The sequence below is a fragment of the Perca flavescens genome, chromosome 7 (assembly GCF_004354835.1).
Source record: "Perca flavescens isolate YP-PL-M2 chromosome 7, PFLA_1.0, whole genome shotgun sequence".
In the NCBI taxonomy this organism is placed as follows: domain Eukaryota; kingdom Metazoa; phylum Chordata; class Actinopteri; order Perciformes; family Percidae; genus Perca; species Perca flavescens.
Genome location: NC_041337.1, coordinates 30,855,744 through 30,879,395, shown reverse-complemented (window position 1 = coordinate 30,879,395; position 23,652 = coordinate 30,855,744). Strand labels below are relative to the sequence as shown.

Genomic DNA, 23,652 nt, shown 5'->3' with positions numbered 1-23,652 from the left:
ACAAACAAACACATTTGAACCATACATTGATGCAGAAAGGGTACAACTTGTTGCACAACAATTCACCAGAATGCAGAAAATGGGACATCCCACAACCGAAAGTACAATTCTGTCAAAACTGTACTTCAGTGCAAACTTTTTTTTTTTTTTTTTTAAGTATTTGTCCATTTCTTACACTGCACCGTAACATTCATTCTTGTCTTTTCTCATTTACCTGTTTTTATATTCTCTATCACAAATGTTTGAAATTGTTTTTCTAATGTTTTAGAAAAAAATTCCATCCATTTTGCAAGACACTATAGGGTAAACATGTTATAGGCTGATAGATATCACTGTGGAACTTCCCCAGTTGATTACTTAGCCTCAAGGGTGTATCTTTGGGTATATCTTTGGGTTCAAAATTGAAATTTTGAGCGTATCAAACACATTTTCTGCATTCATGTGAATTGTTTCTGCAACAATTTGTGCCCTTTCTGCATCAAGTTATGGTGCAAATGTCTTTATTTATGTAAAGGAAGTTATAACAGTTTTTTTGGGGGGGTTGCACTGGCCAGTTTTGATTATTGTAAAATACGCCTATGCTAGCCTTCATTTAGACAATTATTTCTTCAATAAGTTTTCTGAAATTTAATGTTTAAATAGGCAAATGAGGCACTAACTTATGGTAACTTTTGGTGAATTTAAGAGAAATCTACAGACACAAATAGACTAAAGTGTTGTAAAATAAATGTTTTATTTCCACTAGTCTGAAAGAAATTGTACATGTAAATGTGTTTTTACCTGTAGTGTCTCCCCTTAAAAATTTTATTTTAGACTTGATTTTGATTTGAGTTTTTAAGCAACTATTGATAATTACTAAGAACCATTGATATTAATAGTTGAATTAACTGACCCAGGCATGAGAGTAATTCACATCCGTCTGTGTTGCCATGTTTAAAAAAGTAGCTGTGATCTTATCACAAACTAAGACATTGTAATCATTATTAAATTAATAAATAAATCTCCGCTATACATAAAAGTGTGCATCGCAGTAACAGTAATGTGAAAATACTTCAATCCTTCCAGTCTTGCCGTCTTTAGAAGAGAAAAACACATTTTTGAAGATGTGTAGCTGTTGCAAAACTTGAATATGCACCTTACAATTTATCAACAGATACTGTATCAATGTTTGCAAATATGTAGCTAAATGCCACATTTTATACAATGCCACCCCAATATTTAAAAGAAAAAATGCATGGTAAATAGAAAAAAATAGATTTGTCCCCCTCAAAAAATGTGATTGGTTTTGAGAAAGTAAAACCACAATGTCGCATTTTTCAACCTTTGATTCAACATTTTCAGAAGTTCACTAACTGAGCAGCTATGTATGAGGACATTTTTAATAACAGAAAATGTTCTGTGTTTTAACTGTAGCTACACACATAATTTCCATTTTTTTAACCCTAACCCTAAGCCTGACCCTTTTTATTTCGGGATAAAGTCCAGGTAATGAGCTACCAGAACTTTTTCTGTTATTTAACAGATTTTTTCTTTTTTAAATGCAGGAACTGAAGTGTTTGACGCTGGAACTTTTCTGGGCGATGACCCCCCCAGAGCCCCTGGTTATAATGTGTGTGTCTCCCCCCCCCCGCCCACCAATCTTGAAAGAAAACCTATGCCCTTGGCTGTTAGTATGAGAAAAAGGAGGCTGAGTGCAGTTTTCCTTCGTTGTGAGACAATGTTTTTGAGTTGAACTATATGCGTCCCATGCATGTTACAGCTTCTGATCCATTTTGAGTGGGTGCTTCCTGGGCGATATAAAGCTGAGCTCAGATCATTGATCTGCCTCACTCTCTAGTCATGAGCTGTGGTGACGATGTGGTTCCTCCTTCTTCTCCTCCACACTGCTCACATTGAGGCGGTGATCGCCCAAAGCACGAGTAAGTAACAACTACTCTCTAGATTCAACTCTCTACATCTGGGACTAATTACAATTAAGAGTTACATTAACCCTTGTGTTGTCTTCCTGTCAACTATGAACTTATTGTCTTGCGGGTCAAAATGAACTTTTTTCAAAGCTTTTTTTTAATTAAAAAAAAACAAACAGTAACTATGAATTTTTTTGGACTGATAGTTCAGAGGTTTTGGAGTGTATCATGGAACGTTTTTTGTCAAAGTTGAGTCGGGATGCTGTTTTGAAACCATTTTTTTTAATTCTAAAAAACGGACAGAAAATATCAAAAACATCCAAACTTCAAAAATAATGCTACCTTTAAATAACATTTGGTGTAAATATCAATATTGGATTTTTTCCTAAATAGTTTTTTAATCATTTAAAAAGGTGTTAAAATCAAGCATATAGGTGGAATAAAGTCTCCAACAATACTGAAGATCATGAATGAATATTTACAGTGCTTAGGTTTAAATGGAGCTTTATTTGTCAAGGACATACCTATTTTCTAATTTATATTATTATAAACAGTATCAAATGACATGGGCCTACTTCTAATCTAGGAAACCGAATAGTAATGAGAGAAAAGACAGATTTGTAAAATGAATCTTTTATTTCTCTATCAACTCATTTCTTTGATTTGTATGGGAATTGTGTTACATTGTTGAACCAATGTTGTCATTAAAAAGCAACACATGAAAGGGCATTTTAATAGGAAAACAAGAATGTCTCACAGTAGCCAGATGTCTTTCTTAAAGTCAAAAAAGTCAGTTCAGCAGAAATTGAAATTGAAATTTGACTTGATTAATAATACATGTTGCTGTAGCAAATGTGTGTAGAAGGCTCAGAAATAGGTTCAGAGCAGTTCAACACTGACAGCAAACTCAAAATTCTCAGCAAATAAATGAATGAAGACTACAAAATGGATACGTATACTGTACCCCACCTTGCATATTTACATACTTTTATAAACCTCTTGTAACCAGGTGAGAATAAACTGATTCTGAAGAATGGAAGCAACCCATGTGAAGGCTACATTGAAATCTACCATGAAGGCAAATGGGGCCATGTTGGAGAGAAATACTGGACCGAGAACACTGACAAAGTGGTGTGCAGGAGCACTCACTGTGGGGCCCATTTGACCTGCACATCAGACACTGTGCCATGGCCCGTTCAGCCGATGTTGCTCAACGAAGTGAAGTGCAATGGAAAGGAGGACCATCTGTGGGACTGTGAACATCCTGGTTTTAATGTCAGCAGTTCCAAAAAGAAAATTCAGAGAAAGATCAAATGTTCAAGTGAGGCTGAACTTACATGTTTTACTGTCATGAACTAGTTTTTTTACATATGTTTAGATAAACATGCCCCCTCCCCCCCAAGAGACGGACCCTGGCTCTTGGTGGGCGGCCAACTGCCACTGCCGGTTGGGACACAGGGACACTGACACAGATATAAAAATATGGAGAAATATAATTCATATGATGAGATTGATATACATATGCACTGCTGAAAAGTACACCTTTGAAGTCAGATTACGATACAAAATAGCTGCTTTATATATATATAGTTTTGCTAATCCAAAATATATATTATAACATGATGATGATGATGATGATGATGATGATGATGTCATTGGCTGTCTCTTCTATTTGTAATCAGCTGTTACCTGTTTTTGCTCTTGTAGATAACATCAAAATCAGCCTGGATGGATTTGAATGTGCGGGAGCTGTCAAGTACTCCACAGATGGGGGACTAACTGATTCAGGTTACTTTTGCGGTGATACAGGCTGGGGTAAGAGTTAGCATCACACATGCATTACACTACAACAGGATTCAGTCTATAACTAGAGACTCTTTTCTCTTTTTCTTCAACACTTTAAAGTTCAATGTACTGTTTGCTTTTCACTTTGTAATTCATTTAAATGAATTAGTTTGACTTAGGGTTAGGTATGGAGTATTTTTAGTACTATTATGATTATTATTAAACACTGTATATGTGATTCATCTCACATAAAGGAAAAAAAGAAGCCAATCTTTTGTGTAAAAACCTCGACTGTGATACAACCGATGAGATTCCAACGGACTGGATGGTTCCGAACAAATTCCAAGAGAAGACAACAAAGAACATGACGATCAACTGTTTTTTTCAAAGTCAAGGGTTTGAAAAAATAGATAATCTGTGGCAGTGTGTCACTGGGGAATCAAGATCGTGCAAAAAGCCTGCTTCTGTCATATGCACAGGTAACACACACACACACACACACACACACACACACACACACACACACACACAACCATAGAAATAAAATGGATAGAAAGGCCATTTCCATTCAAATCAATGTAGCAGAATGGTCAGAGCAGCAGCCATTTTTATATGCTCCATCGACAAAGTAATGTATAAACTTCGGTATGAACGGACTTCCGGAAAGTCACAGAGGTGAGGTTTTGCAGTAACGGACAAACAAGCAGTGGAGTAGTAATGTTTCAAGCAGAGAGCCAGTCGCAAAATGAGTCAAATTTAGCAACTTAATCCTTCATCCATTTTTTTTACTATGGTTGCAACAAATCAGTAAACTGAGAAAATGGTTCATAAACAGGTCATGACAAACTGCGACTCAAAGGAAACCCATCAAATGTGTGTTCTGGGCGGCTGGAAAAAGAGGAAAATGGCAAGTGGAATCCTGTAAAAACAAACAACTCCTATCCTGATGTGTGGTGCCGGCAAATGCACTGTGGTACGAATGTCTCCCACAGTGAGGACGACAACGGCACACAGCTGACATGCTCAGGTAATTCAACTAATATTTCACCACATTTTTTCCAACAGCAACTTGTATTTCCAGATCAAAACAACTTCTCGCTATGATCTTGCTTTGTCTTATGTATTATATCTTCGACAGCATGATGCAATTGTATTATATGTGTGTGTGTGTGTGTGTGTGTGTGTGTGTGTGTGTGTGTGGGGGGAAATGAAACAAATATTTATGTATGAAAAGTGCTATATAAATAAAGTCTGATTGATTGATTAATTGATTGATTGATTCATCAAAAGAGCCACCTCTTGAGCGTCATAGAAATCTAAATCACTTTGCATCATTTTTATTTTTCCAACAGACAATGTTACAGTAATTTTGAAGGATGGTGACAAACCCAACAACTGCTACGGTGAAGTTCATATACAAAGGAATGATAAAAGTCAGGCCGTGTGTGGGACCGCCTCAACCTGGACCGAGAAGGAGGCTAAAGTGGTTTGCAGGGAGCTAAACTGCGGCAGCGTGAGTTTTCAAACTAAATGTTTTATTTAATGTAACTTTTCTGAACAGCACTGGAAAAGTATTTTTTGCAAAGGCAGATAGAAAATGGGTATTTGGATATCATTTTTTTTTTTAAATGACAACAAGTTAAATTAATAATGAATGTTATGTGTTTTATTTGGCAGAATTACATTTTGTTGTTCTATCCTATCACATATGTCCTATATTTCTAAGCAGATGTTCAATAGTTTATTCTGACAAAACGCTTTTTTAATCTCCCAAAACCAACGTGTGTGGCCGCTGAAGGTTGTTGGTGCACAGATTATGCCGTTTGAAATGTAAAAAAAAACATACAAATCAACAGATATTTTTTAAAGTGTACTCTTTAGTCCACGACATTAATCTTACATGTTAAGTTACTAGTTACTTTACATATTAAGAGTTTTGTTTATAAAATATGATGTTTTATTATAAATCAAACTATCCAACAATATAACGGCCTACAAGTCGAGCAGAAATGATTAGACGACTGAACACTGATTTGATTAACAGAACTGTTTGGATCGTTTCCAAATTCTAAAATGTGAGGATTTGTCTGCATTAAGTACTTTTACTCTTACTACTCTAAGTACATTTTCCATTTTTGTCACTTTTTTCAACTCTCTTTTTTTTGTTTTTTTTTCAAATGCTATAGAATTGAATACCACACCCAAATTCAATGAAATAGTGAACTGATCATTTATTTTACTTGTGAAGAGTAATAGTTGTATGGAACCATCCACATTATTTTCTTTAACAATTTGGTTGAAAGAAACCCAAATTTCTGATATAGAAACTTTTTGAAAATTGGTCAAATTTGACCTGAGGACAACAGGAGGGTTAATAATAAAAATCATGTGATCATGCTTTCTTCTAGGTGATTAGTTACGAGGTGAAGTCATTTAGGAGAGAAGGGATAATGGACAATGTGAAATGCTCAGGCGATGAACCCTCACTGTGGCACTGTAGAGCCAAGCGTTCCAACAACCAATGTTCCTCCGTTGCTTACGTAGTCTGTGCAGGTGAGGTATGGCAGGAATCACATGTGATGCACTCTTCCTGTCTTTTACAGTAAACTTTGACATTATGTTGGAAGCAAAAATGTGACAGCTGTGCGATGTTGTGTTGTGTACCATGTTTGACAATTCTCTTGCTGTCATTGAACAGATAGTATATCAGTGAAATTGTTGGACGGTCCTGGTAAATGTGCTGGGAGAGTGGAGGTCCAGCATGAGGGCAAATGGCACAAGGTCAATCAAGTTGGATGGACAGATACCAATTCAGACACTGTCTGCAAACAACTGAACTGTGGAATTAGAAGAGCTCTCCCCACTCCTGAAAAATTCAGCCAGGGTTCAAATGATTTTCTACGCAAAACTATAAATTGCAAGACAGACGCCAAACATATATCTGAGTGTATTCCAGCAGCTAACTTAAACAACCAACCCAGGGATCTGGTGGCAGTAGGAATAACCTGTGAGGGTGAGTTTTATTTTTTATTTTTTCATTCGTCTGTTTTTGCCTTTGACCTTCTCTTGTTGTACCTGACTGTCATTCATCAGTTCCTTACTGCCAGTTAGAGTACAGAGGTGTGTGTATAAATGCACTCAAGTGAACTCAAATCTTCCCTCCACTTTTTTGTTTATGGTTCAAGTGGAAAGTGTAAAAAAAATGAATTAACATTTTTTAAAAGCCATTGCAAAGGTTCTACAAATATCTGTAGTTTTTTTGTGAAATTGTTCTCCATATTTCATAGCCTTTTAATGGTCTTTGTTCATACATTAGTCAAGTTATTTCATTCATATTACACATCTTATTAAACTTGAAAGGTGATGACGTGATGACGTGACGTGGTAACAAGTGAAAACACGCTGCGTCTCGCGCTCTCGCTAATGTCTGTTTATCCTTAAAATTCACCGTTTGAAACTTAACTCCCTCTTAAACCTAGCTAAAGTATTAGATTTACTAATCTGCTGATCTGCTACTGAGCTGCTGTCTCCATGCCGAAAACTAAAGAGGTGCGGACCAACACAAATACCTGAATATTTTTTTGTGTGTGTGATGTGTGTGTATATGTGTGTGTTCGGTTGTTCCAAGTGTGCTTGCGGCTATTGCCGTGCCAATGTTTTTATGTAATCCCAGAAAACTCCATGATTAATTTGTACTGTTTATATTATGGGTCTTAATGATTTCAATATAGTTGGAGATTTTCTACACTGCATTGATATGGGTGGGAATATTATTTGCAATGTTCTTGACCCTGATAACTTAAAACCATTAAATGATAAATATAATTATTCATTGTTACATTTACATTAGAAGCCTAAACAAACATCATTCTGATTTAGCTTCTTTACTCTTAAATTCAAGTTGTCATTTTGATGTTATTAGGTGTAGTGAAACCTGGCTCAATGATTTTTCATATGCAGATTTACTTAACCTCGATGGGTACAAACTACACATTAAGAATAGACCTAATAGAACAGGTGGAGGGGTCTGCCTCTATGTTAAGAACAGTCTCCAAGTAAAACCTTGTGATCTTTATCTTGAGGATGACCATTGTGAGTCCTTATTTATTGAGATTAACAATAATGACAAAATATTTATTGTCGGTGTACTCTATCGCCCACCAGACTCTGCTCTTGACACTTTTTACTGTAAACTGGAAGATCTATTGCATAAACTGAATAAGCAAAAAAAAAGAGTGTATACTCTTTGGTGATTTTAACATTTATATCTCAAAGGAAGATGTGGTAAAACATGACTTTATGAACACATTGCATTCCTCCTCTTTCTTCCCTACATTTAATAGATTTACTAGAGTTACACCAACATCCAAAACGATTATTGACAATATCATTACTTATATTCAAAATACCAAGCTGGTGACAGGAGTCGTGCAGTCTGACATCACAGACCATTTTCCTATTGTAATATTTCTTGGCTATGGCAAATCGTTCTCTCCTTCACTCTCAAAAATTAAATCTAAAATCATCAACGACAGAACTTTACAGTATTTAATTGTTAATTTACAGACCAAGTTGTGGGACTCTGTCTATGACAGTGTGACTTCTGAAAAATCCTTCTAGCTTAAATAAAGAGAAATATATTTCTTATAAAAATAAACTAACGCAGATCATAAGAAAGAGCAAAAGATGCCATTACGCTGAACTTTTACAAGCTTCACAGGGGGATAGCAGGAGGTCATGGAATGTGTTAAATGAAGTCCTCAACAGGAGACATAAACCTACTACCCTGCCTGACTTTGTTAATGCTAAAGCGTATCTTGTACAGAGTTTTAATAATCAATTTGCTTCAATAGGTGTAAATTTGGCTAAGAAGATAAATCAACCCCAGGGTGTTAACTTTAAGCATTTTCTCTCTGGTAGCTACATTAACTCATTTTTTATGATACCAACAGATAGTACCGAGCTCCTCAAGACCATTTTGGACTTGAGGAGCTCATACACCGCAGGTGTAGATGGAATATGTAGTAAGATTATGAAAGCCATTGCAAATGTCGTTGTAGAGCCACTGGCTCACTGCATCAACCTTTCTTTACTTACTGGCACTGTACCAAAAATGACAAAAATTGCTAAAATAATTCCAATTTTTAAATAAAGTGACAGAAATGATTTGAGCAATTACCGGCCCATATCAATTCTACCCACCTTCTCCAAAGTAATGGAGAAGGTGGTATACACCAGACTCAGTGGCTATCTTGGAAAAACTGGATATTCTTGTCCCCTCTCAATACGGTTTCAGAAAAAAGAGTACAACCTCTATGGCAATACTTGATTTAATAGAACAAATACATGACTGCATTGAAGAGGGAAAATGTGGTGTTGGTATTTTCTTGGACCTATCAAAAGCCTTTGATACCATTGACATTTTACTGTACAAATTGCATCACTATGGTATCAGAGGTCTAACACTTAAATGGTTCAGAAGTTATTTATACGAGAGGGAACAGTATGTCCATGTCAATGACCATAACTCTACTTGTCAGCCTATGACCTTTGGGGTCCCCCAGGGTTCTATTTTAGGGCCACTCTTATTCATTTTATATATAAGTGATTTCATAAATTCCTCTAAAATATTTCACAAAATTATTTTTGCAGACGACACAAATTTGTTTACATCACACAGGAACCCACTTATTCTACAAGATATAGTAAACTCAGAATTAACTAAAGTGGACTCCTGGTTTAAATGTAATAAACTGTCATTAAATGTGAGCAAAACTAATTACATTTTATTTAAATCATGTAAAAAATTTAAAAAGACTTATCACTGCCTGATTAAAATAAATGGGCAGGAGATAAAAAGAGTGTATTCCACTAAATTCCTGGGAGTCCTCATTGACGACTCTCTCAGCTTTAAATGTCATATTGACTATCTTGTAAATAAATTGTCCAAGTATGTTGGCTTGTTTTATAAGATCAGACATTTTCTTCCTCTGTCTGCCCTTTTCACATTGTATAAAACTCTTTTTGAACCGCACCTTAACTATTGCAATGTGATATGGTGTAACACTTTCACCAGCCGTCTTAAAAAACTTTTATCCTTGCAAAAGAAAGTCGTACGGGCTCTGTCCTGGTCAGAGATAAATTCCCCTACCAAACCTCTATTCCACCGTTTTGAGTTACTAAGACTGACTGAGCTAAATGAATACCATAAGGCCTGCCTTATGTTCCAAATTGTCAACAGGCTGAACTCTAGATTGAGTAGTCTTGTTCCTATCTCCAGCCCCCAGCATACCTACCAAACGAAAATCAAACCACTTATATCAGGAAAATCTCGCAACCATGTGTGCGCCAGTATGAGTGTTGTCTGTAGGGGGCTGCAGATTTGGAACGGGATTAATGATGGCCTTAAGGTGTTGCCCTTTATCTCCAACTTTAAAAGACAACTAAAAAAATATTTCTTATTAACCTACATCTAATATAAAACTGTTTTTTTCATGGACTACTGGGATGTATATGTATGATTGTATGTGTATGTAATGTTATGTATGTACTGGTGCGCCTCTCGCGTGCAACTAGTCATCATCATTTGTGGTAATTGTGTATTCTATAGTTTGTATCACTACTTTTTATTGAATCATGGGCCCCCACCTATAAGCTTTTTTAGCTTCTTTGGGGGACCCATTCACTCTACCCAATTAATCTTGTACCCCCCCCAGCTGTATTATTGTAATGTTTCAAGTGGTACTGTGAATAAATAAATAAATAAAATAAAAAAAGCTGCTATATAACTAAAATAAATACTATATATATATATAACATTTGTCTATATAACATTGTATTCCTAAAAACATGGCGAGAAATGTTTTTTAGTGGGTGTTACTGATTTATAGAGTGATACAAAGGGATATCCAAAATGTCCTCAATAAAAACCTTTGTCTCTAATATGTCAATATAATGTATGCAACGTGGTGCATATTTAATTACAAAATGGCTAATTTGAATTTAACCCTTGTGTTGACTTCCCGTCGACCATAAAACCTTTTGTTTTTCTGAGTCTACATTTTGATGTTTTTGTCAAACCATGACAACAACCAAGAACCATCAACATTGCTTTTTGTTTTTGAAAAATTGGTTGAAAAAAAACATATTTCTGATATAGAAACTTTTTGAAAATGGGTCAAATTTTACCCGAGGACAACAGGAGGGTTAATCAAACAATTCCAGAAAACTTGTAGTAATAATTGGTTTTTAATGTAAGTAATCAGCTGGCAAAGTTTCGTGGTTTTATTTACTAGTTAAAATTATGATCCCATTTCACATATACGGTCTCCACTTAAAATACCTCACCTTTTTCGTCATTCTTAGGCAAAAGTAACTTCATGTACTTGCTTACCTTATTCAAGTTTGTGTGAGGGAGCCTATCCCAGCATGCATTGTGAAGGAAGAGGGGGACACCCTGGACAATTTACCAGTCTATCATAATCTAATACTAACAGCCTTAATTTCTTTTGTCCATGTCAGAGCACAAGGTGGTATTTCTGAAAGGAGATAGTCCCTGTTCTGGCATGGTGGGGATAGAGCACGGCACCAAAACCTACTGGCTCTCCGGCTCTAACGAGACATGGGACCAAAACTCTGCCGACACTGTGTGTCGACAGATGCACTGTGGGAGTACCTTGAACCATACCTCCATCCCTAGTGCTGATTTGATGAAAGATGTTTGGAATGTATCTTACAGCTGCTCATCCAACTCCACATCTCTGTTGGACTGTGAAAACACAACACTGCCATCAAACCACAGTGACACTATTGCCACTGTGGCATGCTCAGGTAATATGACAGTGTTGAAACGTATGTAAAATACTGCAGGTATATGCAATGCGTAGATTGGGAAATAATCTGCTGATGAAGTCCACAAATAACTTTCTTATGACTTTTGGCTGTTTGCCTTTTGGTTGCCCCAACAGGAAAACTTGAAGTGAACCTGACCAATGAGTGTTGGGGGTATGTCAATGTTTGTGCAAATGGAGAGTGTGGAGATGTGTGTGCAGACACCTGGACAGACAAAAAGTATGTGATGCTGTGTAAAGACCTGGGCTGTGGGGACAGAGTCCTAGAGCCTAACCCCAAGCTCCAGCCCAAGGCCAATACTAAAGGGAGTAAGGTGCTCTTTAAGGGATTGCACACTACAAACAACATGAACAACCTGAGCCAGAGCATCTTCATTAAAAATGATGAAAATGATTACATCTGTAAACCTCGCCAAGCCTATGTTGTTTGCTCAGGTAATGGATCGTTTTTAATATATATTACAAAAGTTTTTTTTTTTTTTAAATGTGATTATATGACACTGTTTACTCTTTTTGGTCAGCTTGAATCCCTCATTGATTCCTACGCTCTCAAAATGCCTACTTCCAAATATCTGTATATTTTGCCTATATACTGTAACCTTCGTCAAGGAGGTGATATTTTCACTTTACCTTCAGTTTATTTGTTTGCTGAGGATTACCTAATCTCACACATTACAGTGACACACATTTAGTGATCTGTCAAGAAAAGGCTATCAGTATAGCTCAAATCATTTTCCACTTAAACAAACGTCCTTCCATATGGGAAAAAAACACCAACCACTTCTTTATTTTTTTTTTTGGGCAAATTTGCCCTCACCCCATTTGGCACGTATCAAAAATGCAAATACATAACTTAATTATGGTCATTTTGATATGGCTATTGTTTTCCAAAATTCTTTCAAATTCTTAAAGGTGTGTCCTATTTGATACAAACTACAGTACAACAACTCTTGAACACAATCAAAACCAAATTTGCGTCAAACAAGCTCACATTAATCAGATCCTAACATTGTTGAAATTAATTTTATCTTTGCATAAAGTTGATATTATTGTCTTTTTATACATAAATGTATTTCCCCTGACATAGCACGATGCGGATTCTCATTTGCTGTTCCTAGGCGTGTATACAGTCCATATGCGCACACACACATATACACATTCAGAGAGGCATAGTCAGACCTTAATGACAACATCAACTATTTTCAAACTTTCATTTTAAACTGACTTAAACAAAAAATATAGATATTAATATTTGGGATATTATTTGAATGGGATTTGGGATATCATTCCACTGATTTGTCGCTGTGCAAATTTTGAGCAAATTTTATTGAGCAACTTTTTGATAGATACAGTCTCCCCTTGATGATCGTGATTGTCTTATCTCACCATAAGCTGTGAGAACAAATTGTTTGAGCGCTGGAGAACTACACCATGCGGTATCTTATAAAGTAAGCAAACATTAGTGATAAACAAAGAAGTTTCAATAAGTTGTAGGCCTATTGGTTGATAATATTGCAACAGTAATATCAGTTCAGGCCTATCAGAGCTTTTTTTGCTGGAAAGTGAAGTTAATGATATTGCTGAGGCTAAACCAAAACATCAAAGTCACAGACTGTACAACCAACGGATTAGCTGAAAGATGCTAAACTGCTCGGTAGAGCTGCAACTGCGGGGGTGGGTGATAATTCTTTGTCTTTTTTCTTATGCAGTTAAGTGCTTCCTTAAAACTCACTTTTATAAAATGGCAATATTATCACATCACTTCTGAGTTCCCATCACTATTTTAGGTTGTTTTCTTTTAACTTCATTATAACAAAATTCAAATTGAGTCTATTTACTTGAGTCTATATGTTTATATATATTTTTCACTTTTTTACATTAAGAGTTTGTTTATTGGCATTCTATCTGCTTTAAATAATATCATTACCTGCCTTAAAAGAGATCATCTCTTATATTTACAAGATATTTGTTTAGATATGTGGTTTGAATTTTGTTTTTGTTAATATATATATATATATATATATATATATATATATATATATATATATATATATATATATATATAAGTCATTTCCTTCATTTCACACCTCTTATTAAGCTTGAAAAGTGCTATACACATGCTTTGTTATTATTATTATTATTATTATTATTATTATTATTATGTAATAGCCAGGTCTATATCTTATACAGTCTTATGAAGTAAGCAAACATTGGTCATAAACAAAGACATTTCAATAAGTTGTAGGCCTATTGGTTTTTAATACTCCAACAGTATAAACAGTTTAAAAAGTGGTTGTAATGTACTGTTGTACTGTAATACATGCCTGTGACCGGGGGATGGCACAATAAGGTAGATGTGATAAATTCATAGAGTGCATGTACATCATAGCTGCATCATATACCATCCAGAGGATTTATTTGTTGTTTGTTGTATTAAAATAACAAATGACATAAATAACCTGAGGTTCTAACTCTGTACCCTCTGAATTGTTTTGTTGCAGGTAGTGTCAAGTCCAACTTTCCTTCTTCCAGAGACAAATGTTCTGGAAATGTGTTGGTGGAGTATGAAGGCCAGTGGCTCCCAGTCTGCAAAAAAGCTCTTGAAAACACCAACACACAAAAGGCCATCTGTGGGGAACAATGTGGTCTGGCTGGAGAACCCATTCCCTACTTTGGACCTGAATCAACAGAGGGTCGTTTCATTGAAAAAATAGAGTGTGGGGATGACGCAAAGTCAATAACAGCATGCAAGGTCACAGCCAGTTCTCAGAGCTGTCTACGTGGTGGCCTTCAATGCTCCAGTAGGTGTAATGATTTTGTCTCAGATTTATCACTTTCAAAATGTCTTCTGTCTCTGTCAAACTGCAGCTTGTGTCTTATCATATTTTCTCTATGTAAACCTTTCATATTGGCCATTTTTGCGAGGTGTAGGTCTGAATAGTGGACGGGCAATTTTCAGTGGAAGTTTTTCTTCTAGCATTCCAACATATCTTGGACCTTCCTTTATAGGGATTGTTTGGTCTTTTTTGTTTGGTAAATTAAGTTATTTGCTTACTTGCTTAGAAAAGATAAGAACAAAATGATACCACTGTGATGCCTGTATAGGATAAATATGAAGCTACCACCAGGAGACCGTTAGCTTAACTTAGCATAAAGACTGCAGCAGAAAACAGCTAGCCTCCATCCAATGGAAAAGAAAATCTGCCTCACAGCACCTCTAAAGCTTGTTTATTAAAATGTTACAGTATATTGTTTGATTTATCTACAGAAACCTAAAAAACGATAAGTGTCAGACTTTTTCTTGGCTCGGTTTTTAAGTCTTGAAGTCACTACCCCTATTTGTGCTACTTGACATAAAGATATGAGAGTGGTATCAATTTATATATCTATCTTGCAGCAAGAAAGCAAATACGCATATTTCCCAAAACATCAAACCATTTCTTTAAAGTGTAACTCTCGCCTAAATGCAACCTAGGGTATTTTTGTGAATGTACCCTAGTCAAACTTTAGCATAATTAGGACGGAAACACCACTTTTAAGATTCACCGTATTTTCGTTTTTGGTCAAATGGCCTTTTGAATGGGAGAGCTAGGGGCACTACTATGATCGCATCAAAATCGCTATTTTTAAAACACTAAGAAGGCTCAACACAACATGAAACTGTTGTGTTGAGTAAGTATCACCGGGGGCTCTACACATGAACTTGAGCATTGAGAACATGGTTTGTGTACACAGAGTTTACTAAAAAGAAAGGTTTTGAACAACTCACTTTAGCTGTTGGTGTTTCCGGTCACTGCCATCTTGCCAGTCAAAAAAAGTCGATCTCCGAATGCAACGTAACAGGGAGGAGAGTAAAGATGGAAATCTCCTAAAGCTTAGTTCCTTATAAATGCACGGATAATTTGTTGACCTTGTAGTTGAAAAAGGAGCCTCATATAAGAATGACATTTCCTCCTATGGAGTCATTCATTCATTCTTCACTTTTTGACTGGCAACATGGCGGCGAGTGGCAAAGCCAACTGCTAAAGTGAGTGTAGAGCCCCTTGTGATACTTGGAGCAAAGTTTCATGTTGTGTCCAGCCTTCTATTATTATTATTATTATTATTACTATTATTATATTTTAAAAATATCAATCATAGTAGTGCCCCTAGCGCTCCCATTTAAAAGGCCATTTGACCAAAAACAGAAATATGGTCAATCTTAAAAGTTGTGTTTCCGTCCTAATTATGCTTTTAAATGAAAGTTTGACTCGGGTACATTCACAAAAAGACCCTAGGTTGCATTTTGGAGAGAGTTACGCTTTAACATGAATGCAAACTTTAATCAAGGCTATTTTATTTGCCCAACAATTGAAATATTAGCTAATGTGACAAAACGTTATAATATCCATGACTTACAAATGGTAAATTCATAGTTAATTCAACTTTCGTTAATACTGTTAACAATGCAACGATGATTTATAATGCTTACTAATAATTAGTAATGTTATCATTTTTGTTGTATTTTATCATTAGTTTAGTGTACTATAAATTAGTTTATATATTTACATAGATAGATAAAGTAATACTTTGCCGATGGTTAATAATTGTTTTGTAAACCATCAACACTAATATTATAAAGTTGCAACTAATGCTTAACTAAATGATTAATAAGGTGTTTATAAAGCATCAAGTAACATTCATTTGGCCCCATTAAATATTTTTTGGCGATATATAGAAAAGAGGATTAGTTGATTATTTGTAAACTGATATCTATCTAAACAATGTTAATAGAACAAGGTTTTTATTAACCCTTAATGAGGTATTATGTTCAACAGATGCATCTTTCTAATAGCCATCCAAGTAATGTTTATTGACGATTTACAAACAACTTCTTAATCATTAACATATGAGTGAATGAATTAATTAATACATTTATTTCATACTTATCAAAAATAAACCAAACAAAACATCAATGAAATGTAATAATAACTTAAATAAACAAAACCTTCAATAAAAAACAAGAAATATTAGCCAACATAGACATTTCTGAAAAGGAGTAGGAAGAAGTATACACTTATTTAATCCTAACCCTTTTCCATAACTCAGTAATTAATTATTATTATTAATTGTTTTTATTTATTTTTGTACTTTTTTAAAAAATATTTTAACTTCCCTTCCTGACCCTTACTACTGTAGAACACTCCCATGTAACTATATATAATTTGGTGTTATGAATGTACAATCCATATACAGATGTATATCGACATTCATACATACACGTACATAAACACACATATACATACATAAACATATGCTTATATAATATATTAAATGTTATGATGTGAGCAACAATACTCTATTGAAATAACAGAAATGCTAGCATAGCTAATAATTAGTAAACATTAAATTATCATTTTGTTGTTTTTTAACAGTAAAATAACAACTAACTTAAGTTTAGGTAACTTTCAATTTCCCATTTATTAGAGATGGTTATTATAAAGTGTTGCCATAACTTTTTAATTTTTTGTATTTACTAAACCTTCTCTCACCCCTTCAATTCTCCCCCGCTGTGTTTTTAGACTGGCGTAAGATGGAGCTGACTGTAGGTAAGGATACGGCCTGTAGTGGAGCGGTGTCTGTTCTCTCAAAGAACGGAATCAGTGCTGTTTCTGCTAAAGATTGGACAAAAAAAGAGGGGGATGTGCTTTGCCAGAATCTGGAGTGCGGCAATTTCAAGTCAAATGGCACAGCTACATCGGCTATTATCAAGACCATAAGCTTCAGCTGTGCAAGTGTGAAGGATCCAAAAAGCATCTGGGAATGTGAAAAGCAACCACCGGACAAACAGAAGCAGCTCCTTCTCGAATGTCAAGGTAAGGTTTATCTCTGCTCTCAAATGATCATAGAAGCTTTGCAGTTACATTATAAACCTCCTTGAAAAAACTCCTAATAGTGGTTAAGAAAAACAGTTAGCTATTTCGTTTTTACAGATGCAGTAGATACTTCACAATCATTTTAATTGACCATTAAAGGAGCGGTAAGCAATGCTGCGAGAAGATTGTTTGCTTAAATTTGAACTGAACTGCCAAACAAATACAGAGCGGCAGTTGCTAGCTGTTTAAGCCGCAACACAGCTTTGTGGCGTGGCTACAGACCTCTGTCACAGCTCGTCGTATCATAGACATTTTGTAGATGTGTTTAGCCGCTACAGAGCTTTGTGCGCTGTCTGTGGTGCTCCAAATGGTGCTCCGTCAGGTCAGCGATGGTTGGTGGTTCAGACAGAGCACCGTGAGCTGCTGGTCATTTCAGTAGAGATTATGGTTCAGTTTAGGCAAGAAAGAGTGAAACCGTACAGATTACAGGGTTTATCTCTTCGTACCTTTTCAAATGTATGGTTCATGAGAACAGGCAAACTGTCGCTATAGCTAGTTGTGTTTGTTTGGCAGTTGAGGTCAAATATCAACAATCTTGGGGCGACCTCTAGCTCACCCAGTAAGCGCGTTCGCCCCATGTTGGCTGAGTCCTGCAGCGGCGCAGGTTCAAATCTGACCTGCTGCGTGTCATCCCCCAGCTCTCTCCCCTTTTCATGTCTATCCGCTGTCACTATAATAAATGGAAAAGCCCCAAAAAATAATCTTTAAAAAAAATAATCTTTGCGCAGCATCGCTTGCTGCACCTTTAACAAGGTCCTTCCTCCTTTCCGGTCATACAACTTCTTTTTATAATTTGTATTCTTCAGTTCTTTAACTCTTTTGCTGTTTTCGCTGACAACTCTTTTTGTTGATAACTCCTGGCATAACTTCTGACCTCCCCCCCCCATCACTTGCTTGCACACACCACCCATTGCTGATTGGCTTGGCTTGGCTATAGTTTGGGTCGCATGCCCCTTTCTGTTTTTTTTCCATTTGCAGAGCCAGGGCTGTATAGGAACAGCGCACACAGAAAATAGAGAGCTAGGTGACCGTGAGGAGATATTGACAAAAAAGTGTATTGGATTAGCACCGCTTACTATACCTTTAATGTTTTGGAATATTTGTTTTTAGGAAATATGTTTATTTGCAGTCTTGCGTTAGAGTTAGATGAGAATATTGAATTGTTAAAAGCAGTAATTGTAATAAAAGTCTATAAAAACTAATAATTTTGGAGGGGTTTTGAAGAAATTTTGCCTATTTCTAGCTAACTAAATATTACAGCATATATGTCCGTCCAGAAAAGCACAATTTGTTGTTGCTTCTTTAAATATTTGATCTTGTTATTTTCCTTCCTTAGATGAGCCCAAGGTCACCCTATCAGAGACATGTCATGGTGAATTGAAGATAAATGACGTTGAGGTGTGCGCCACTGACTGGAAAGACACATATTCACAGATGGTTTGCAAAGAAAAGAGTTGTAGCAACGCTATTGCTGGTGTATCTCATCATAAACCGGCTGAGGCAAACAAGAATTACTTCCACGTCAGCTGTGAGGAAAACCATAATAATCCTGGCCAGTGCAAGAGATACAAGGGAAAGTGTCAAAAAGATGGAAAAGTAGGAAAACTGGTGTCTGTTTACTGTGTTAGTAAGTATGTGCTTTCTTTAAGGATTTGTCTAATCCTCCTCAGACAAAAGATTTCAGAATCAAAAATCAGAATTGGAAAAAGTCACAGTACTGTCCCCCCTGTCTGAGGAAGAGCCATTCATATTACTTTAAATAACATCACACTACTTCACAGTCCTTCAAAGAAAAAACTACAAAATGATCCAAATTAAGTTTCTAGTGCCCTCACACATTATCTTCCCCACATTATTTTTGATTCTTACATTTTATCAGAATATAAAGAATTGATGTGATCACCAATTAAATGGAGAACACATTACTCCTCTGTTGATGCCTTTTAAATAAGGAATCATATGCATCTTGGAGTAAATCCCCTGAAAATAATATCGTTAGAATCTTTGCAGCTGAAATGGTGAATCGATTCAAATACAGTATTAAATAAATTGTTGGACATTTGGCCTTATGCAATCACTCTTCGTTCGTCCTGCAGAGTGTAAGATTAAAAGATTGTTACAACTCTCGTGTAAAACAGTGTAAAACAGCTAGCCTAGCTGTCTCTGTTCAAAGTAAAAACAAAACAAAAAATGCCAACCAGCACCTGTCAAGCTCACAAATAAACACAATATACTTTGTTTGTTGATTCTATGTGAAAAATGAAATAAACGCTTTGGTTTTAAGACTTTTGGATAGTCCTAACATGCGGGACTATTTCTTTACTTCCCAGAGATGATGTTTTTTTATCTTCTTTTTTTTTCTTCTTTTTACAGGCGATGTTAAGTTTAACACCACCCAAAAATGTGGAGGTCAGATTGAAGTCAGCTATGGACGTGGATGGAAAAAAGTGTGTCCCTTGAAGTCATTCTACAAGAAACATAAGGAGATGCTGTGTAAAGTACTTGGTTGTGGTTCTCATAATGAAAGCATAACCAACAAACAGGTAAATCTTTGTGTTCCACTTTGTGTTTGTTTCTGGCAATGTCCCACTCATTAGTTGAATAAGGATTGGGACATATGTATAATTTTAGTGCAGTATACACTATGTTGTCCTTATAATTAATCCCGCCAGCATTGTTGATTGACAGACTCTCTATTGTTATGTATGGTAAGGTGTTACTCTAAAGACAAGTTTCAATTTCAATTTCAAGGACCGTTTCACTAACTTGGAAATATTGCTGGAGTGCACCAAAGATAACGACAACATCAGCTACTGTGTCAGCCAAAAATCTTGTAAAGATGACCAACCAGCTGAGATCTACTGTGAAGGTAACACAAATCATGAATCCTTTCTTATAAGTCCAACTGGTTCCCAAAAATATTCATTCAGTTCATTTGCATGTAATAACAGGAAAAAAGGGGCTTTTTAGTAATCTGCCGCATTTTGAATTTATTTAACATAAATCTAATTTCTAATCGGATTAACATGGCACCGAATAACTAAATCAAGGAGCATCCCCACTCTTTACTGGAAGTAAATGTAGAATGTGTCTGTGTTTGATTTCAGAGTTTAAGCCCCCAGATCAACCAATCATTCATCAACCACTGCCCATCCTGCCTATCATCCTGGGCTTCGGATTTTTTCTGGTTCTGGTCATACTGATTGTTGTATTTGTACGGATCTGCATTGTCAAGAGAGCCAAAAAAAAGGCCATGAATTTCTCGTGTGAGTATATTATTCCATTACACCTGTCTTAGTTGTTAATGCCTAGTTACAATGAAATACTGATTGATAATTTGTTTCGCTTTTAATTAATTGTCTTGAACGCGTGTACCATTCCAAAAGACAAAACAAATGCAATCAATCTATTTATTCATCCTGATCATCCCAGTGTATTGAAAAGGGTGAACTGGAGCCTTTAGCCACAAGAGGCCAGTTTTTCTGCATGCTGACTAAATTCTCACTTTTTACTGAGCATTAAAAATAATGGTATCACTGCTGCTTTTGTCCACACTGTCAAAAAAAAACTGTAAAAAACAGTAATATTCCGGCAGCTTTGACACCAAAACATTCTGTAAATTAACAGAAAATATCTGTCTTTGTAAAAATACAGTAATTTTCCATATTTAAAATACAGTGTGTAGGTTGAATCGTACATGACATCTTGTGTATTTCTTTGGAGTTTTACTGTTTATTGAAGGATATTTACACGTGTAAAAACAGATTTTCTCTATTCACTATATTTTATCTAATCCAGGAAATGTATTTCACAATATTAAACTTGACTTTAACAGTTTAATGTATTAAATACAAGAAACATATTTGTGAAATGATGATAAATTACAGATGTATTTATCTTTTTTTGTGAAAATGAATTAGTTTTCTTTAAAGAAGGAAGTTTTATGGTTATACTGTACACAGGTTTTTCATGTTCTTTTACCATAGACATGTAAGGTCTTTTTTTTCATGTTTAAAAAAAATACGGAATAATTGTATTATTTCAGCTCCCAAACTTCTTAAATTTGTGCCACTAATGTATTGCTATTTAAGTGTAACTGTTTTCCTGGTTCTTGTCATGTCCCCTTGCTGTGAGACAATTGTTGTTTTGCTAATTGTCTAATTTTCTTTTGAAATAGCAAGAAAGCTGTCAAGGAAAGAAGTGGAGTTTGAAAGTGGAGACTATGAAGATGTCAAAGACAATGAAATGGAGGACTTTAACCTTAGCAGTGAGTCTTAAAACATCTTCATTCATTTATATTATTGGTATTTACAGTATTTGCTTTTGCAATTTCCTAAATCATTTGTAGAACAGTGAATCCTATTCACAGGCTGCACCCCAGCCTCTGTTACATATTACCACTAGCATTACTACAGGAGTCGTCAACAAGGTCTCACTCCCATCTCGTCACATACTGTACTGACGCTTGGTCCGTGTCAGAAAGCGTCCGTATGTTATTATACATATATTATACTCCTTTTCAGCATCCTATTTGCACTCTTGGGGTCTACTAGAATAGGTTTACATGCTTTGATGTCCAAAAAACATAATTTTTCGCACAGTGCCTATTACTGCAGCTCCTCTGCCTGAAACACTCGGTTTGAGCTCTTGGCATGGCTTCATGAAAAGCCCAGTTTGCTCTCATTGGTCAGCTGTCCCAATCTGTTGTGATTGGTCAACCAAATTTAAACAAGCCGCTTGGCGAGCTGTACTTTCTCAGGCAGCACCTATAGGCAGCACATTTGACAAACTGGGCTGGCATTCTCAATCAGTGACATCACTAATTGAGGAATTTTATTAATTACCTGTGAGAGAGAAAGCTCCATTTTGAGTTAAATGGGTTTTTTGTACTTTATACATATGTTACATACACAAAAAACAGTATAACAGACTAAAAGCTGGGGGGGGGGCATAATAGGGGCTCTTTAAGTTTAGCGGTCTTTACAATCCTTTCAGGGACCGTGGCAGTTGAGTTTAGGCACCAAAATGACCAGGTATGACTAGATAGTATTTGTTTAAGTGTTTGTTCGCCGTTGTTCTTGCAGGAATCAAATCAGAGACTGAAGTCATCACGGAGAACGACGCACGGAGCACTTCCTCTTTTCCCTACGATGATATTGATGAGGCTCAACCCCTGACCTCTCAGGCCGCCACTGATGCTGACTCAAGAAACAACATCAATCAGGGTGACCCCGATGAAAGCACAGGAAAGTTTTGAGCCAGTTTATTCACATCTTTTTCACACTTGAAGACCAATACTTTGACAACTTCTCACATTGTCAGCAATCAGAGTGAGCAAATTTTAATATGCTACTGTTTTTCTTCTTAACAGATGGGGTGACCTACGAGGTGGACGACCCGCAGGAGAATTACGACGACATCGATGCCTGCCCTGAAATCACTCAAACCGAGGCTGAAGTCCACAACAGCCCCCAAACAACACCTGAAAGCGAGGCAGAGGCACCTCAAGGATTAGTGCAGGGGGATGAGGACTACCTAGTGCCAGGCCAGGATGGGTGAGCCAAAATTAGGTTTAAAGGCTACAGAAATACATTTCAATCTGGCTACCATTTACAAAAACATATTAAAAAAAGTCCAAATTATAGTCAAACAACATTACTGCAGAAAAGCTTTTTATGCAGCAGAAAGATGCAAAAGTGGTTGAAATAAACTTTAAAGCAGGGGTCTTCAATGTTTTTTAAGCCAAGGACCCCTTAACTGAAGGAGACGGATCAGGAACCCCTTACTACATATATTATATAAAATTAAGTTGCATATTAAACTGGGCCTACAATAACGTGCAGGGCGGACTAAAACCTTCATACATACCTTTTTTTTGCATAGAATACTAAGCTATTAAAATAGCCTATAATTGTTGTAAATCATGTTTTAATGTTAAAACATACAAAGGCACAGTGAATCCTTAGGATTAACTGTATCTGTGGATGGCTATCCTAGTGACTGCATTTATATTTGCTAATAATATATTAGATTCATGTTATGACTTTTTAATTTTTATAAACAAATCAAAAATTTGGAATAATTTGGAGGCCCGCTTGCATTGACTCTGAGGAACTCTGACCCCCTGTTGAAGATCACTGCTTTAAAGTAACCTTAACATTGAGTTTATATAAAAAAATAAGTGCATCCCTAGAT

General features: G+C 36.0%; 1 protein-coding gene across 1 annotated transcript; it reads left to right on the top strand.

Moving 5' to 3' along the window:
• Positions 1–1,836: 1,836 nt before the first annotated feature.
• LOC114558933 (scavenger receptor cysteine-rich type 1 protein M160) lies at positions 1,837–23,360 on the top strand. The gene is made up of 19 exons (XM_028583235.1): positions 1,837–1,919; positions 2,917–3,228; positions 3,615–3,722; positions 3,947–4,171; positions 4,528–4,719; positions 5,045–5,205; positions 6,101–6,245; positions 6,391–6,705; positions 11,214–11,522; positions 11,660–11,977; positions 14,044–14,343; positions 17,104–17,397; positions 18,794–19,084; positions 19,831–20,000; positions 20,209–20,326; positions 20,565–20,723; positions 21,635–21,724; positions 22,542–22,703; positions 22,829–23,360. The coding sequence occupies exons 1-19, from the start codon at positions 1,856–1,858 to the stop codon at positions 23,014–23,016; spliced, it is 3,921 nt and encodes a 1,306-aa protein (XP_028439036.1). The 5' UTR covers positions 1,837–1,855; the 3' UTR covers positions 23,017–23,360.
• The last annotated feature ends 292 nt before the right edge of the window (positions 23,361–23,652 follow it).